Source organism: Bos javanicus, chromosome 20, assembly GCF_032452875.1.
Source record: "Bos javanicus breed banteng chromosome 20, ARS-OSU_banteng_1.0, whole genome shotgun sequence".
NCBI classification, from domain to species: Eukaryota; Metazoa; Chordata; class Mammalia; order Artiodactyla; family Bovidae; genus Bos; species Bos javanicus.
In genome coordinates this window covers 44120996-44139868 of record NC_083887.1, presented here as the reverse complement: position 1 = coordinate 44139868, position 18873 = coordinate 44120996, and the positions used below count along the sequence as shown (strand labels likewise).

Sequence of the window (18873 nt, the reverse complement as noted above, 5' to 3'; positions counted from 1 at the left end):
TAAAGTTACCTTAATATTAGTGAAAGTCTCATAAAATCATGTTTAACATATTTAAATAAATGCATAATTATTTAACCTGCACATATTTACATTTTTGTTTAACATGCTGAATTCTTACAGCTAATGCTTATAATGTCTTTGTTGTGTATTTCCCTTAGTTTTATTCTAAAAATTGTTAGAAATATTATCAAAAGTCGTGGCCTTACATAACATTCACTAGTACACCTTAATGAATGCTTATTATGTAAAAGGCATTACTCTGAAGAGTGTCCCTGTATTTGCCTAACTCTTACCAGTTTATATAGATCCTCACAAATGAATAAAATGATACATGGAGAACTGGATACATGGAGAATTTGAATGTCTTTCTCGAGGTCAAATACGTAATAGTTGATGTCATAAGATTCACAGCCAGTGTCTATGTTTTGTTATGTCAGAGAACCTTAAATGTTTAATGTTCACAAGTATAACACATATATTTTATATAAATATTTTGAGTGAAAGTGAAGTCGCTCAGTCGTGTCCGACTCTTAGCGACCCCATGGACTATACAGCCCACCAGGCCCTCTGTCCATGGGATTTTCCAGGCAAGAGTACTGGAGTGAAATGTCATTTCCTTCTCCATTAACAGCGGCTAGGCATATTGTATTTACTTGGAGCCGGTATACTTGGTGACAGCCTTTGTGCCCTCGGACACAGCGTGCTTGGCCAGCTCCCCAGGTAGCAGCAAGCGCACGGCGTTCTGGATCTCCCTGTTTGTGATAGTCGAGTGTTTGTTGTAATGCGCCAGGCGTGATGCCTTGCCAGCGATGCACTCGAAAATGTCGTTGATGAAGGAGTTCATAATTCCCATGGCCTTGGACAAGATGCCAGTGTCCGGATGGACTTGCTTCAGCACCTTGTACCCGTACACGGAGTAGCTCTCCTTGTGGCTGCACTTGTGCTTCTTGCCGTCCTTCTTCTGGGCCTTGGTCACAGCTTTTTTAGAGCCCTTTTAGGTGCAGGAGCAGACTTAGCTGGTTCAGGCATGTCTATAATGACAACACCCAACAACACAGAAAGATCTTGAAATAAATATTTTGAAAAACACCCCAAATTTCAAGTAGATAGGTTTTTAATCTTTATGATTCTTAATATTCTATCATTACAGGTTGTGACAAAACAGCCTCTAAACTATCCTAAGTGTAATAATGAGTTTACTACTTGCAACTCTATCTCTCCCTCACTAAGGAATAGTATAACAGTATACTAGAAGTACATAAAAGAGGCAGTACTATGGAGATTTACAGTCCCTGAAAGTTACATTGAAATATAAATTATTTGCTGTTCTATGCAGGATATATTTTTAGTGCCCCTAAAAACAATTACCCATCCTAGATGGAAGTCATCCATGAGACTGATTCTGGTATCCTCTTGTAGTTCTAGGTTTGTCCAATGGGGAGCAGCAGATGGCTGTAGGCAGAAATGTGTGTAGTAAATATGGATATTTATCTGCTTACCATCTTTGGGGTTACCACAGGCTGATTACTGACTGGATCCAAGAGCACAGCCTCTGGTAGTCAGTTGTTTGGATACAGTTCATGACTGTGTTCCACATCATAGCCCATCTAAGTGTGTCTTGAGAGCCAGGGGTGTTAAGAGTCCTGTTTTTGCTAGCTCCAAATTATTGCAGTAATTTTGTGGGTTTTCTATACCGTGGCTTTATCTTGTAATTTTTTTCCTTTATTAAGTTCTTCCAAATTACAAAATTGCCATGTGCCATCTGTTTCCTGTAGGAACCCTGGCTGGTACTTTCACTATAATTGAAAATAACTTAATTATGGAATCACTTTGATTTTCCCTTCAGTTAAGCATTTAAATCACGCCCATTTTATTCCAGTACTATCCATAACTATATACTTTCATGTATTCCAATGCATAATAGATTAGATTATTATGCAGTAAATTGTCACTCCTCTGCTCTACCAGAGTAATACTCCTTTGGACAATTTAAGCCTCCAAGCATAGTGTACAGTCTACTGTTTAGGATTAATCATATCATGAGATTCAGTCAAGAAAGGATCAGCAAGTGTTATGAAATCAGAGCTTTTAAATATTCTACTGTATTTACTTACTCACCTGTGCTTCTATTATCTATTATGCTAAGAAAATATCTTGGGTTGATGCTGCTTCCAGGGAAACAAGGAGATACATGGAGCATCAGTTCAGTTCAGTCGCTCAGTCATGTCCGACTCTTTGCGACCCCATAAATCACAGCACGCCAGTTGGAGAAGACTCTTGAGAGTCCCTTGGACTGCAAGGAGATCCAACCAGTCCATCCTAAAGGAGATCAGTCCTGGGTGATCATTGCAAGGACTGATGCTGAGAATGAAACTCCAATACTTTGGCCACCTCATGCGAAGAGTTGACTCATTGGAAAAGACCCTGATGCTGGGAGGATTGGGGCAGGAGGAGAAGGGGATGACAGAGGATGAGATGGCTGGATGGCATCACCAACTCGATGGACATGAGTTTGAGTGAACTCCGGGAGTTGGTGATGGACAGGGAAGCCTGGCGTGCTGCGATTCATGGGGTCTTAATACTTGGACCCAATTCACAGAGTCTCAAGAGAGTTATACACAGTAAGGCATATGATGGGATTAGCATAGTGTCTTTAACAAAGACTCAGTGCTAGTTGTAGCTCTTACCACCTGATTTGAACATGCACTTCTATAAATATATTTTTACCGAATTTTCTCCATTTGCTTGTGATAAAAGCCAGTTTCAAAGTCACATTTGAATCTAAGTTTCTACAAGGATAGCCTGTGGTTTTTATTTGGTGGGGGAGGTGGAATCAGCATAACACACAAATATTATATTGATACTACTGAGATTTTTGCCTATGCCTCAAGGATGTCACGAAGAGAGATACATTAATTACTTAAAGAATTTATGTATTTGACTATTCAAGCTGAAGTGAATAATTAAAAAACTGAAGATGACATATTCATATTTTACCTTGAATGCTTAAATCAACAGCCTCTGATAATCACACATACCCTTTTTTCATTCCTCCACCTGCCCTTGAGTCTCTGCCAAAACATGAGTGTGACCGCCTGTCTATAGTAAGCTCTGCATGAGGAGTCTTTGCATGTCTAAAAAAAAAAAAAAAAAAAAAAATTAAGGTAATTGGAATACTGTCCTGTACCTGTCAAATTGGTTTAATAACAAAATGTTTGCTATGTGTGCATTTCCTAAAAGAATGTTTATTACTATGCTGCTAGATTTTTGATCTATAAAGAAGACTAAAAAATGGTCTGTTTTGGAGAGATTTCCAGTCTATTCTAGAAAAGAGTTGCATAGTAGGTGGTTATAATTCAGTTTAACATATTTAGTAAGTGAAAGTAGATTATAAAAGCATAAAACAGTGCATGAATCCTTTAATATTGGCACAGTATTAATCTGATTTGAATGACACCTATTCTTTTTGGGCTCAGCTTGGTGGCTCAGATGGTAAAGTGTCTGTCTACAATGCGAGAGACCTGGGTTCGATCCCTGGGTCGGGAAGATTCCCTGGAGAAGGAAATGGCAACCCACTCCAGTACTCTTGCCTAGAAAATCCCATGAACGGAGGAGCCTGGTGCAGGGTACTGCCCATGGGGTCGCAAAGAGTCTGACACGACTGAACGACTTCACTTTCACTTTCACTTTTGCATTGCTTAGACCTGCTTTAAAAATTACACTATCTTTGCAGCTTCTCAATCTTCCTCAATAAATTTATGTATTCTAAGTTACAGGAAAACAACACAGTCAGCTCTGAAATGCCTAATATATATAAGTAGGTCAATCACAATCCCTAATTATTCAAACTCTCCCCATCCTGGTCTTAGCCCTTTATATTTCTTTACAAATCTTGCATAAATTCATTCAGCAAGAACTTATTAGCATTATCACTCTAGACAATAAGTATATAAAGTTTACAAGACAGAGAAAATACAGTCTATATTCTAGTAGAGGAAACCAACATAAAAATAATAGTCTTTTGATTGTGAAAATTTTCAGATATTTTTTACCAGTTTACTTTTCACATTTATTTATTTGATCTTCACTGTATATATGGTTCCATTTCTTCATTATACAAATACGTTGTAAGTGTATGTCCTAAGAAAACCATTCATTTACCACAAAGAAAAAGAGACAAATGATTATTTACTTTCCTATCTTCCTGCTTCCATTCAAACCACTATCAGACTTGCTAATTCTCTGATCACCTTCAACACCTAATACATTGGACTTCTGGTTTTCCTCCAACATTCTCTGGAAATCACTCTTACTGAAGCGACTGTGCCCTGTGATTTTTCTCAGTCAGTGAGCCCTGTATCTTTAGGATTTAGACTACGGATAAATTTCCATGTACTAAATATAATTCAATCCTTTTGTTTCTAACTCAAGAAATCTCATCAAAGTACATCAAAGTTTTATAACAACTCATATCAGCTCTAAATTATATTGAAAATGAAGTTATTTGAAAAAGTACAGTATGAAAGCAGTGACTTAAAGAAAAAGTGTGTTACCCTTTGGCAAATATTTAGAACATTTTTTGAAATAATATCTTCCTTTTGAGGTCTATTTTTAACTATCACTATCCTTTAAAACATCTGGCCACTAACTCCTGGAAAACAGTTCTTGCTTATAGGGTGGATGTGTGTGCTTTGTACCACAGTCACTTTTATCCTTAATAGTGAATAGGCACATAAACTTTGGTTTTATATACCATAATAGCATAACTACAAATACATTAAGAATTTTTAAGAATTAATGTTTAATCTGAGAATGGAAATTAAAAGTGTATGCAAATCACACCTGTTAGAGTGTGGCAAAGAATATGCTCTCAAAAGATAGTGATTGTTTAATACAATGATTAGGTCCCCCCCCCCCAATATACCTATTAAGAATATTTTGAAATACCTCTAAACTGATGTTTTTGTTTGGAAATAACATTAAACTTAGTATTTCTTGGGCTTCCCTTGTGGCTCAGCTGGTAAAGAAGCCACCTGCAATGTGGGAGCCCTAGATTTGATCCTTGGGTTGGGAAGAACCTTGGAGAAGGGAAAGGCTACCCACTCCAGTATTCTGGCCTGGAGAATTCATGGACTGTATAGTGTGTGGGACCTAAAGAGTGGGATCTGACTGAACAACTTTCGCTTTCACTTTCATTTAGTATTCCAGTGAAAATTATGCCTGTTGCACCTCAAGAAAAGTGAAGAAGAAAATTACTTTTTTATTAGTAGGGAATGAAATTGAGCATTTGAGGGGAAGGTAAATCTTATTTCCCTTGAGGAAGGTAATATCAACCAACTGAGGATAAGCGCTGGCCCAAAGGAAGTGGCCAAATACAGATATAGTCAGCTGTCCATATCTGGAGGCTCTGCATCTGTGAACTCAACTGCAGGCTGAAAATATTTAAAATTTCTGAAAGTTCCAAAAAGCAAAATTTGAACTTGCCATACCCTGGCCCATTTACATAGCATTTACATTGTATCAGGTATTATAAGTAACCTAGAGATTATTTAAACTACACAGAAGGATGTGTGTAGTCTATATGCAAATACTAGACTGTTTTATACAAGGGATTGGAGTACCTGCACATTTTTACATCTACCAGAGTCCTAGAATCAACCCTTCCTGAGTATTGAGGGATCATAGATCCCTTTAAAATTCTTCAGGGAGACGAACCAATACAGGTATGTTATGTTTATAGAAATGCTAAAAAATGAAGCCAGAGCATATATAGACGTAAATTGAATTGGCTAAGTGTCATGTATAGGAAGTGATGCAGTATGTTTAAGAAGATAAGCAATCAGAAATAAGAACTCCCCTGAAACTCACCCTTTTTTTTCTATTTTAATTTTTAAAATTTCTATTGAGTTATAATTGTATACACATCAAGGTAAGAGAAACCCAAGTAAGACGGTAGGTGTTGCAAGGGGCATCAGAGGGCAAACACACTGAAACCATACTCACAGAAAACTAGTCAATCTAATCACAGTAGGACCACAGCCTTGTCTAACTCAATGAAACTAAGCCATGCCCGTGGGGCAACCCAAGATGGGCGGGTCATGGTGGAGAGATCTGACAGAACGTGGTCCACTGGAGAAGGGAATGGCAAACCACTTCAGTATTCTTGCCTTGAGAACCCCATGAACAGTATGAAAAGGCAAAATGAAAGGATACTGAAAGAGAAACTCCCCAGGTGAGTAGGTGCCGAATATGCTATTGGAGATCAGTGGAGAAATAACACCAGAAAGAATGAAGGGATGAAGCCAAAGCAAAAAGAATACCCAGCTGTGGATGTGACTGGTGATAGAAGCAAGGTCTGATGCTGTAAAGAGCAGTATTGCATAGGAACCTGGAATGTCAGGTCCATGAATCAAGGCAAATTGGAAGTGGTCAAAGAAGAGATGGCAAGAGTGAATGTTGACATTCTAGGAATCAGCGAACTGAAACGGACTGGAATGGATGATTTAACTCAGATGACTATTATATCTACTACTGTGGGCAGGAATCCCTCAGAAGAAATGGAGTAGCCATCATGGTCAACAAAAGAGTCTGAAATGCAGTAATTGGATGCAATCTCAAAAACGACAGAATGGTCTCTGTTCGTTTCCAAGGCAAACCATTCAATATCACAGTAATCCAAGTCTATGCCCCAACCAGTAACGCTGAAGAAGCTGAAGTTGAATGGTTCTATGAAGACCTACAAGACCTTTTAGAACTAACACCCAAAAAAGATGTCCTTTTCTTATAGGTGACAGGAATGCAAAAGTAGGAAGTCAAGAAACACCTGGAGTAGCAGGCAAATTTGGCCTTGGAATGCGGGATGAAGCAGGGCAGAGACTAATAGAGTTTTGCCAAGAAAATGCACTGGTCATAACAAACACCTGCTGGGGACCAGCCCCGGCTGATCCAGGGTATTCGAAGGAGAGACGGCATAGGCGAGGATCAGGATACAATAGCTTCAATTAGATATTAATTAAAGATATAAAGAGTAATAGAATAAGGATAGCTCAGTAGGAAAATTCAGTGGAGAAAAGAGGCTGAGTAGCTTGGTTTACGCGGGAGACCAATAAAACTTCAAGACAAGAAGTTTGCACCACTTACGTAGGCCGCAGGCGTCCTTCCGTTCTCCCGAAGGAGAGGAGACACTGAGGCCTCCCCGGTCGGATCTTAGAAGCCCAGGCATAATTAGTAAGCATGGTGGGTTCCGCGCTCCAGATGGAGACTCAACCAGAGTGAGAGAGAGAGCGACATGGGGAGACCAGTATTTCGAGAAACTGATCCCAATTCTTTATTTTCCAGAGTCTGTTTTTATACACTGAGATGTTATACAAAAGTCACGTGGGGACAGCAGTCCTGACTTTTATTAAAGTCAGGTGCTTCACACAAATGTATACAGAGGTCTTAGGGGTGTTACATCATCTTCTGGCCAGGGGGGCCTGCTGACAATTTACGACCCTCTCCTTGTGACAGCGGTCAGTCAATCAGGACACTTATTTCTCCAGGGCTGATTATTCTCAAAACAGACACCACCCAAGTAAAGTTACATTCCTACAGGGTGAGGGTGCAGTGGGTTTTATTTAAGGAAAGAATTTACTTAGCCTAAGGTCTAACGTGATTAATATCAAAGATTAATACTTATTTCTTCTATATATTCATTAATGTGTGTAAGGGCAGGGGATATGGAGACTTAGCAACAAACATTGGCTCAACAAATGAAAAACCCTTCACCAACACAATTTCTAATTAGCCCACTATACTTATAGTTTTCTAACTTCTCTAAAGAACCTGTTTTTAGAGGGTTTAAAGCATCTTGTGCCTCTCACGGTTGGGAGGCTGTGAGCAATCACATGTGGCCGGAGGAGCCTTTCAGGCAGGCTAGAGAACCTTCAGAGGAGTTTGTAGGTTAAAACACTCTTGTCACACCCAAGAGTTCTTATTGACTGGAGCTCTAGGTTAACTCCTTCTCCGAAAGAGGTGGTGGGGGACAGCCCCCTGTAAAGTGAGAGATGTAGGAAAGAGCACAAAGTAGTAAAGTAGGCAGGCTCTGGTTATGGGGGTAGACGCTCGAGGATTTCCAGGGGGACTCCTGAGGCTCGATCGCGCCTTTGCGTATGTCGAGCCTCCTTCCTCATGACCCTTGCCATGGGCGGAGTACCTCACTCTGGCCCCCAACAAACACCCTCTTCCAACAACACAAGAGAAGACTCTATACATGGACATCACCAGATGGTCAACACCAAAATCAGATTGATTATATTCTTTTCAGCAAAAGATGGAGAAGCTCTATACAGTCAGCAAAAACAAGACCAGGAGCTGACTGTGGCTCAGACCATGAACTCCTTATTGCCAAATTCAGAGGTAAATTGAAGAAAGTAGGGAAAACCACTAGACCATTCAGGTATGACCTAAATCATATCCCTTATGATTATACAGTGGAAGTGAGAAATAGATTTAAGGGCCTAGATCTGATAGATAGAGTGCCTGATGAACTATGGAATGAGGTTTGTGACATTGTACAGGAGACAGGGATCAAGACCATCCCCGTGGAAAAGAAATGCAAAAAAGCAAAATGGCTGTCAGGGGAGGCCTTACAAATAGCTGTGAAAAGAAGAGAAGTGAAAAGCAAAGGAGAAAAAGAAAGACATAAGCATCTGAATGCAGAGTTTCAAAGAATAGCAAGAAGAGATAAGAAAGCCTTCTTCAGCAATCAATGCAAAGAAATAGAGGAAAACAACAGAATGGGAAAGACTAGGGATCTCTTCAGGAAAATCAGAGATACCAAAGGAATATTTCATGCAAAGATGGGCTCGATAAAGGACAGAAATGGTATGGACGTAACAGAAGCAGAAGATATTAAGAAGAGGTGGCAAGAATACACAGAAGAACTGTACAAAAAAGAGCTTCACGGCCCAGGTAATCACGATGGTGTGATCACTGACCTAGAGCCAGACATGCTGGAATGTGAAGTCAAAGGGGCCTTAGAAAGCATCACTACGAACAAAGCTAGTGGAGATGATAGAATTCCAGTTGAGCTATTCCAAATCCTGAAAGATGATGCTGTGAAAGTGCTGCACTCAATATGCCAGCAAATTTGGAAAACTCAGCAGTGGCCACAGGACTGGAAAAGGTCAGTTTTCATTCCAATCCCAAAGAAAGGCAATGCCAAAGAATGCTGAAACTACTGCACAATTGCACTCATCTCACATGCTAGTAAAGTAATGCTCAAAATTCTCCAAGCGAGGCTTCAGCAATATGTGAACTGTGAACTTCCTGATGTGGATGCTAGTTTTAGAAAAGTCAGAGAAACCAGAGACCAAATTGCCAACATCCACTGGATCATGGAAAAAGCAAGAGAGTTCCAGAAAAACATCTATTTCTGCTTTATTGACTATGCCAAAGCCTTTGACTGTGTGGATCACAATAAACTGTGGAAAATTCTGAAAGAGATGGGAATACCAGACCACCTGATCTGCCTCTTGAGAAACCTGTATGCAGTTCAGAAAGCGACAGTTAGAACTGGACATGGAACAACAGACTGGTTCCAAGTAGGAAAGGGAGTATGTCAAGGCTGTATATTGTCACCTGTTTATTTAACTTATATACAGAGTACATCATGAGAAACGCTGGACTGGAAGAAACACAGGCTAGAATAAAGATTGCTGGGAGAAATATCAATATCCTCAGATATGCAGATGACACCACCCTTATGGTAGAAAGTGAAAAGGAACTAAAAAGCCTCTTGATGAAAGTGAAAGTGGAGAGTGAAACAGCTTAAAGCTCAACATTTAGAAAACGAAGATCATGGCATCCGGTCCCATCACTTCATGGGAAATAGATGGGGGAACAGTGGAAACAGTGTCAGACTTTAATTTTCTGGGCTCCAAAATCACTACAGATGGTGACTGCAGCCATGAAATTAAAAGACGCTTACTCCTTGGAAGGAAAGTTATGACCAACCTAGATAGCATATTAAAAAGCCAGAGATATTACTTTGCCAACAAAGGTTCGTCTAGTCAAGGCTATGGTTTTTCCAGTAGTCATGTATGGATGTGAGAGTTGGCCTGTGAAGAAGGCTGAGCGCTGACGAATTGATCCTTTTGAACTGTGGTGTTGGAGAAGACTCTTCAAAGTCCCTTGGACTGCAAGGAGATCCACCCAGTCCATTCTGAAGGAGATCTGCCCTGGGATTTCTTTGCATGGAATGATGCTAAAGCTGAAACTCCAGTGTTTTGGCCACCTCATGCGAAGAGTTGACTCATTGGAAAAGACTCTGATGCTGGGAGGGATTGGGGACAGGAAGAGAAGGGGATGACAGAGGATGAGATGGCTGGATGGCCTCACTGACTCTATGGACATGATTCTGAGTAAACTCCGGGAATTGGTGATGGACAGGGAGGCCTGGCGTGCTGCGATTCATGGGGTCGCAAAGAGTTGGACACGACTGAGCAATGATCTGATCTGATTGTTTGTATAAGTTATTTGTACTAATATATTTGGGGTATTAACCACTTATTCAACATATCATTTGCAAATATCTTTTATTAAGTAAGGGGCCTTTATGTTCAGTTTCCTTCACTGTGCAAAAGCTTCCTAGTTTAACATAGTCCCATGTATTTATTTTTGCTTTTGTTTCCCTTGCCAGAGGAGACATACAAAAAAATTACTTCTAAGATAAATGTCAAAAAGCATATTGCCTAAGTTTTCTAGTAGGAGTTTTATGGTTTCAGGCCTTAAATTTAAATCTTTAATCTATTTTAAGTTTCTGTATATGCTGTGAGAAAATAGTCGAGTTTAAAGCATTTACATATAGCTGTTAACATTTTCTCAGCACCATTAATTGAAGTATCCCTTTTACCCATTGTATAATCTGCCTCCTTTGTTGTAGATTAATTGACCAAATAAGTATGGATTTATTTCTAGACCCTCTGTTCTATTCCTTTGACCTATGTGTCTAGTTTTATGTCAGTACTCTATTGTTTTGATTACTGGAGGATTTTAGGATAGTTTGGAACTGGGGAACATGATACTTCCAGATTTGCTCTTAAGATCACTTTGGCTAGTTAAGGTCTTTTGTGATCACAATAAACTGTGGAAAATCTGAAATAGATGGGAATACCACACCACCTGACCTACCTCTTGAGAACCCTATATGCAGATCAGGAAGCGACAGTTAGAACTGGACATGGAACAACAGACTGGTTCCAAATAGGAAAAGGAGTACGTCAAGGCTGTATAATGTCACCCTGCTTATTTAACTTATATGTAGAGTACATCATGAGAAACCGTGGGCTGGAAGAAGCACAAGCTGCAGTCAAGATTGCCAGGAGAAATATCAATAACCTCAGATATGCAGATGACACCACCCTTATGGCAGAAAGTGAAGAGGAACTAAAAAGCCTCTTGATGAAAGTGAAAGAGGAGAGTGAAAATGTTGGCTTAAAGCTCAACATTCAGAAAACGAAGATCATGGCATCTGGTCCCATCACTTCATGGGAAATGGATGGGGAAACAGTGTCAGACTTTATTTTTGGGGCTCCAAAATCACTGCAGATGGTGATTGCAGGCATGAAATTAAAAGACGCTTACTCCTTGGAAGGAAAGTTATGACCAACCTAAACAGCATATTCAAATGCAGAGACATTACTTTGCAAACAAAGGTCTGTCTAGTACAGGCTGTGGTTTTTCCAGTGGTCATGTATGGATGTGAGAGTTGGACTGTGAAGAAATCTGAGCACCCAAGAATGGATACTATTGAACTGTGGTGTTGGAGAAGACTCTTGAGAGTCCCTTGGACTGCAAGGAGATCCAACTGGTCCATTTTAAAGGAGACCAGTCCTGGGTGTTCTTTGGAAGGACTGATGCTGAAGCTGAAACTCCAGTACTTGGGCCACCTCATGTGAAGAGTTGACTCATTGGAAAAGACTGTGATGCTGGGAGGGATTGGGGGCAGGAGGAGAAGGGGATGACAGAGGATGAGATGGCTGGATGGCATCACCAACTTGATGGACATGAGTTTGTGTGAACTCCAGGAGTTGGTGATGGACAGGGAGGCCTGGCATGCTGCGATTCATGGGGTTGCAGAGCCAGACACGACTCAGTGACTGAACTGAACTGTGATTACATATAAAACCTTAGAATTATTCTAGTTCTTTAAGAAAAGCTTTTGGTATTCTTATAGGGATTGCATCCAATCTGTAGGTTGCCTTGGAGTTTGATTATCTTAAAAATTTTCTTTTAATCCATGAGGATTTTAATCCACAGCATATCTCTCCATTTGTCTGTTTCATCTTCAGTTTCTTTCATTAGTATAATAGTTTTCCAAGCACAAGTCTTATATTTATTTTGTGAAATTTATTCCTAGGAATTTTATTCTTTTTGGTACAGTTGTAAAAGGGATTGTAAGTGGGTTGTTAATATCTTTTTGATAGTTTATTGTGTGTGCTGTGCTAAGTCGCTTCAGTCATGTCTGACTCTTTGAGATCCTATGGACTATAGCCTGCCGGACTCCTCTGTCTATGGGATTCTCTGGGCAAGAATACAGGAGTGGGTTGCCATGCCCTCCTCCAGGGGCTCTTACAGCCCCAGGGATCGAACTCTGAGTCTCTTATGTCTCCTGCATTGGCAGGAGTGTTCTTTACCACTAGTGCCATCTGGCAAAATAGTATATAAAAATGCATATTTACTGTGTAGTCTTGAAATTTTATTGAATTTATTTGAGGTCTGTTTTGGGATGTAGACTTTAAGATTTTACATATAAATCATATTGTTCACAGATAACTGACAGTTTTACTTCCTTTTCCAATTTTATTTTTCTTTGAATGCATTTTATTTATTTTCCTTGTCTAATTGCTCTGGCTAAGACCTACAATACTGTGGTGAATAAAAGGGGCAAGAGTGGGCATCCTTGTTTTGTTCCTGATCTTAGAGAAAATACTTTCAGGTTTTCACTGTTGAATGTTATGTGAGATGTGTGTTTGACATATGGCTTTTATAAGGTTGAGGTATGTTTCCTATGTATGTACATTGCTGAAAGTAATTATCATAAATGAATTATTATGTCAAATTTTTCCTGCGTCTATTGATCATATAAATTTTACTCAGTTTATGTGGTATATTAGGTTGGTTTGCAGATATTGAACTTTCCTGTTATCCCTGGGGTTAATTTTACTTGAACATTTTATGGATGATCCTTCTGATGTATTTTTGAGTTCAGTTTACTAATATTTTGTTGAAGATTTCTGCATCTATGTTCATAAGAAATACTGACCTGTAATTTTTGTGTGTATGTGTGTGTGCATGGTGTCTGGTTTGGGGATCAGCATATGATGATGCTCTAGTAGAATGATTTTGGAGTCATTCCTTCCTCTTGGATTGAGAGAGACAGGAATTAACTTTTCTTTAAATGTTTTGTTGACTTCACCTGTGAAGTTTTTTGGTCCTGGACTTCTGTTGGCGTGGAGCTTTCTTTTGTAATTCAATTTAATTGGTAATCAGTTTGTTTATATTTATTATTCCTGATACAGTAGGGAGAATTTACATTTCTAGGAATTTATCTGTTTCTTCTAGGTTGTCGGTTTAATTAGCATGTAATTGTGTTCAGTACTCTCTTCTGAACACTTGTTTTTCTGTGATGTTGGTTGTAATTTATTTCTTATTTTATCTGAAACTCTTTTTTCCTTGAGGGTTTTGTTAAGGCTTTATTACTGTTGTTTTCTAAGTAACAGGTCTTAAGTTTTGTCCCCACACCCCATTCTCTATTTTATTTCCACTCTGATCTTTCTTTCCTTGTACTAACAAGTAGGTTTTGTTTGTCCCTTTTCTAGTTTCTTTAGAGATAAGATAGGTTATTTCAGATTTGTTTCCTGAGGTATAGTTGCATCACCATAAACTTTAATCTTAGAAATGCTTTTGCTGTCTGCAATAGATTTTGGATCGTTTTATTTGTGTTTTCATGTCTCCAGGTATTATCTTTTATTTCATCAGTAACCCATTGGTTGTTCAGTAACATGTTTAGATACCATATGTGTATTTCTTTCACTTTTGCTTTTCATGTAGTTAATATTTAGTCTCATGCTGTTGGTGGTTGGAAGACATGCTTGATGTTTAAATTTTAATTTATTGAAACATATGATCTATTCTGGATAATGTTCCATGTGTACTTGAAAAGAATGTGTTTTTTCCTATCTCTGAAATACATCTATTACTTTTTTATCTACTAATTGTATACTATATCTGATCTAACATTTCATTTAAGGCTAGTGTTTCCTCATTGATTTCTTTTGTATCTGTATGATCTGTCCATTGACATAAGTGGGATGGTAAAGTCCCTTACTATAGTATTGCCAATTTCTCCCTTTGTTTGATCTTATTTGCTGTATGTATTTATATATGCTCAAGTAGCTCAGACAGTGAAGAATACACGGGCAATACAAGAGACCAAGGTTCAGTCCCTAGGTTGGAAAGATCCTCTGGAGAAGGGAATGGCTACCCACTCAAGTATTCTTGCCTGGAAAATTCCACAGAAAGAGGAGCCTGGTGGGCTACTGCACCTGAGGTCACAAAGAGTCGGACATGACTGAGCAACAAACACTTCACTTCCTTCACATGTTGGGCGCATATATATTTACAATTGTCCTATCTTCATATATTTATGTTTTGTCATTATGTAATGACATTCCTGGAAAAGGTCTGTTTTCATTCCAATCGAAAGAAAGGCAATGCCAAAGAATGCTCAAACTACTGCACAATTGCACTCATCTCACATGCTAGTAAAGTAATGTTCAAAATTCTCCGAGCCAGGATTCAGCAATACATGAACTGTGAACTTCCAGATGTTCAAGCTGGTTTTAGAAAAGGCAGAAGAACCACAGATCAAATTGCCAACATCCACTAGATCATGGAAAAAGCAAGAGAGTTCCAGAAAAACATCTATTTCTGCTTTATTGGCTATGCCAAAGCTTTTGACTGTGTGGATCACAATAAACTGTGGAAAATTCTTCAAGAGTTGGGAATACTAGACCACCTGACCTCCCTCTTGCAAAACCTATATGCAGGCCAGGAAACAACAGTTAGAACTGGACATGGAACAACAGACTGGTTCCAAATAGGAAAAGGAGTACATCAAGGCTCTATATTGTCACCCTGCTTATTTAACTTATATGCAGAGTACATCATGAGAAACGCTGGGCTGGAAGAAGCACAAGCTGCAGTCAAGATTGCTGGGAGAAATATCAGTCACCTCAGATATGCAGATGACACCACCCTTATGGCAGAAAGTAAAGAGGAACTAAAAAGCCTCTTGATGAAAGTGAAAGAGGAGAGTGACAAAGTTGGCTTAAAGCTCAACATTCAGAAAATGAAGATCATGGCATCTGGTCCCTTCACTTCATGGGAAATAGATGGGGAAACATTGGAAACAGTGGCTGACTTTATTTTTGGTGGGCTTCAAAATCACTGCAGATGGAGACTGCAGCCATTAAATTAATAGATGGTTGATCCTTTAAAGGAAAGTTATAACCAACCTAGATAGCATATTAAAAAGCAGAGATATTACTTTGCCAACCAAGGTCCATCTAGTCAAGGCTATGGTTTATCCTGTAGTCATGTATGCATGTCAGAGTTTGACTATAAAGAAAGCTGAGTACTGAAGAATTGATGCTTTTAAATTGTGGTGTTAGAGAAAACTTTTGAGAGTCCTTTGGACTGCAAGGAGATCCAACCAGTCCATTCTAAGCGAAATCAGTCCTGAGTGTTCTTTGGAAGGACTGATGTTGAAGCTGAAACTTCAATCCTTGGGCCACCTGATGCAAAGAACTGACTCATTGGAAAAGACCCTGATGCTGGGAAAGATTGAAGGCAGGAGAAGAAGGGGGTGACAGAGGATGAGATGATTGGATAGCATCACTGACTCAATGGACATGAGTTTGGGTAAACTCTGGGAGTTGGTGATGGACAGGGAGGCCTTCATGCTGTGGTTCATGGGGTCACAAAGAGTTGGAAATGACTGAGCAACTGAACTGAACTGAATGTCCTTCTTTGTCATTTTTTAGTCTTTTTTTTTTTTTTAAAGAATATATTGTCTGATAGAAATTTTGCTGCTGCTGCTGCTAAGTCACTTCAGTCGCATCCGACTCTGTGCGATCCCATAGACAGAAGCCCACCAGGCTCCCCCGTCCCTGGGATTCTCCAGGCAAGAACACTGGAGTGGGTTGCCATTTCCCTCTCCAATGCAGGAAAGTGAAGAGTGAAAGGCAAGTCGCTCAGTCGTGTCCGACTCTTAGCGACCCCATGGACTGCAGCCTACCAGGCTCCTCCGTCCATGGGATTTTCCAGGCAAGAGTCCCAGTCTCTTTTCATTTTCTGTTGCATGGAATGCCTGTTTTAATTCCTTCAATTTCAGTCTGTTTGTCCTTACATCTGAAGTGATTCTCTAATGGACAGCATAAATATGGGGCCTTTCTAAAATTCAGTCACTCTTTTCATTAGACTTAGTCCACTAACTGTCATTTTGTTCATTGTTTCTGGGGGAATTCTTGTAGATTAGTTTTGTTTATTTATTCTTGTGACTTTATGGCTACCTTTAACATTTGGATTCCTTTCTCTTTTTGCTTGTGTATATCTATGATAGGTTTTGAATAGTGTTTATGAGGTTTTAATATAAAAATATGATTACTTTAAGTTATTTAAATTTTGAACACATTCTAACCACCCTATATTCTTATTCCTCCCACCAAGTTTTTTTTTTTTTTTTGATGTTATAGTTTACATCTTTCTCTGTGCATATTCTTCATATACTCAATGTAAATATATTTTAATATTTTTGTTCTTGATAGTGTTTTCATTTTTTTAGTTTACTTTAAATCTTTATTGCATGCTTGCCATTACCAGTGAGATTTTTCTTTTATCGTTTTCAAGATAGGTGTAGCCTATTTCTCAGAGAAGGCAATGGCACCCCACTCCAGTACTCTTGCCTGGCAAATCCCATGGAAGGAGGAGCCTGGTGGGCTGCGTCCATGGGGTCGCTGAGGGTCGGACACGACTGAGCGATTTCACTTTCAATTTTCACTTTCGTGCATTGGAGAGGGAAATGGCAACCCACTCCAGTGTTCTTGCCTGGAGAATCCCAGGGACGGGGGAGCCTGGTGGGCTGCTGTCTGTGGGGCCGCACAGAGTCGGACATGACTGAAGCAACTTAGCAGCAGCAGCAGCCTATTTTTAGGTGTAGCGTTTCCCACTTAAAGAATTTTTTTCATTTCCTTTAAAGCCATTTTAGTGATGTTAAATCAGCTTTTGCTTGTCCATAAAATTGTTTATCTCTACTTCAAATTTGAATAGTAATTTTGCCAAGTAGACTATTCTTGGTTGTAGGATTTTTCCCTTTTACCACTTGAATATAATGTGCCACTGCCTTCTGACCTGCAAAGTTTCTGCAAGAAAGTCAGCTAGTAACATTATGGGAGTTCTCTTACATGTAACTCACTATTTTAATCTTGCTTTCAAGATTCTTTTAATTGTTGACATTTTAGTTACAATGTGTCTTAGTATGGCCTACTTTGGGTTCATGTTGTTTGAGACCTTCTGCTTCTTGGACTTGAGTATCTTTTACGTCAGGTTTGGGAAGTTTTAGGCTATTATTTCTCCCTCTTTCTCTCTTCCCTTTCCTCCTATAATGCAAATATTGATAGGCTTAATGTTGTCACAGGTGTCTCTCAACCTATCCTCATGTCTTAAAAAAATTTTTTTTTTTTTTTTTTCCTATTCAGACTGAGTTGAGCAAGCTGAGTGAACAGCTTGTGTCTTCCGGATCACTAACCAGTTTCTGTGTACAATCTATAGTTGATTTCCTTCTACTGTATTTTTAAATTTCAGTATTTTATTCTTCAGCTCTATTTGGTGGGGTTCTTTAGATTTTCTTACTCTTAAAATTCTCACTTGTTTTTTCCATTCTTGTGAGTTCACTGAGAACCTTTAGATGATTAACTTGATTAACACTTTATCAGATAGATTGCTTTTCTCCAGTTAAATATTTTTTCTGTGGTTTTATCTTTTCTTAACTTGGAACATACACTTTTGTCTCCTCATTTTGCCTAAATTCTGTGTTTCCTTGTATGTGTTAAGTAGATCCATTTCCAGTCTTTGAGAATTGGCCTTATGTAGGAGATGTTCTAAGGGCTCAGTGGCACCCTCCCCTTATCACCAGGGATTCCCCCCATGTGGACATGTGCACCCCTCGGTTGTGACAAGCTGACTACTGTGGGTGTACTAGTAGTCTGAACTTGTTCCCAGCCCCTGTGGCTACACAAGTCTGTGCCTTGGATGGTGACTGAGAGCCCTCTGCAAGGTAGGCTGGCTTCCCACATGACTGGGTGTATGTTACAGGGGTCCTGAGGTAGCTGGTGTCTCACTGGAGGAAGAGCCAGATCCCTACTTAGCTGGCTACATAGCCCAGATGGCTCAGCCTGCTCATGCCAGGTCCTTGTGTGGCTCTCTACACAGCTCAGAATGTGGAGAGCTGATGCCAGCACTGGTAATAAATGCGCCTGAGGAGCTAACAAAGTAGTGGGAGGATTCCAAAATGGCGCTTGCCAGCAGCGCTGTTATATGGCTGAAATGAGCTTCCAAAAAATAGCTGCCACTAATATCTGTATCCCCAGAAGGATTCCCAGTTGCCTCCTGCCTCTCCAGGAGGCTGTCCAAGATGAACTGTGTCTAACCTAGGCTCTTTTCAAACTACTACCTCTCTAGGACATAGTTTGAGATTTTGTACATATTCTTTAAGGGCAGAGTCTCTGCTTTCCTATTGTCTGCCTGTTCTTTGAAGCATAAGCTCCACTG

The 18873-nt window shown here is 39.5% G+C and overlaps 1 protein-coding gene across 1 annotated transcript in view; it reads right to left on the bottom strand.

The window, feature by feature from the left end:
- Positions 1-649: 649 nt before the first annotated feature.
- The window catches only part of LOC133233381 (histone H2B type 1-C/E/F/G/I-like), a 30818-nt gene continuing 12594 nt past the window's right edge, over positions 650-18873 (bottom strand). The window contains exons 2-3 of the mRNA XM_061393155.1: positions 3039-3134; positions 650-991 (exon numbers count right to left, since the gene is read on the bottom strand). Of these exons, the coding sequence (XP_061249139.1) occupies positions 650-991; positions 3039-3134 (438 nt within the window). The remainder of the gene's footprint in view (positions 992-3038; positions 3135-18873) is intronic.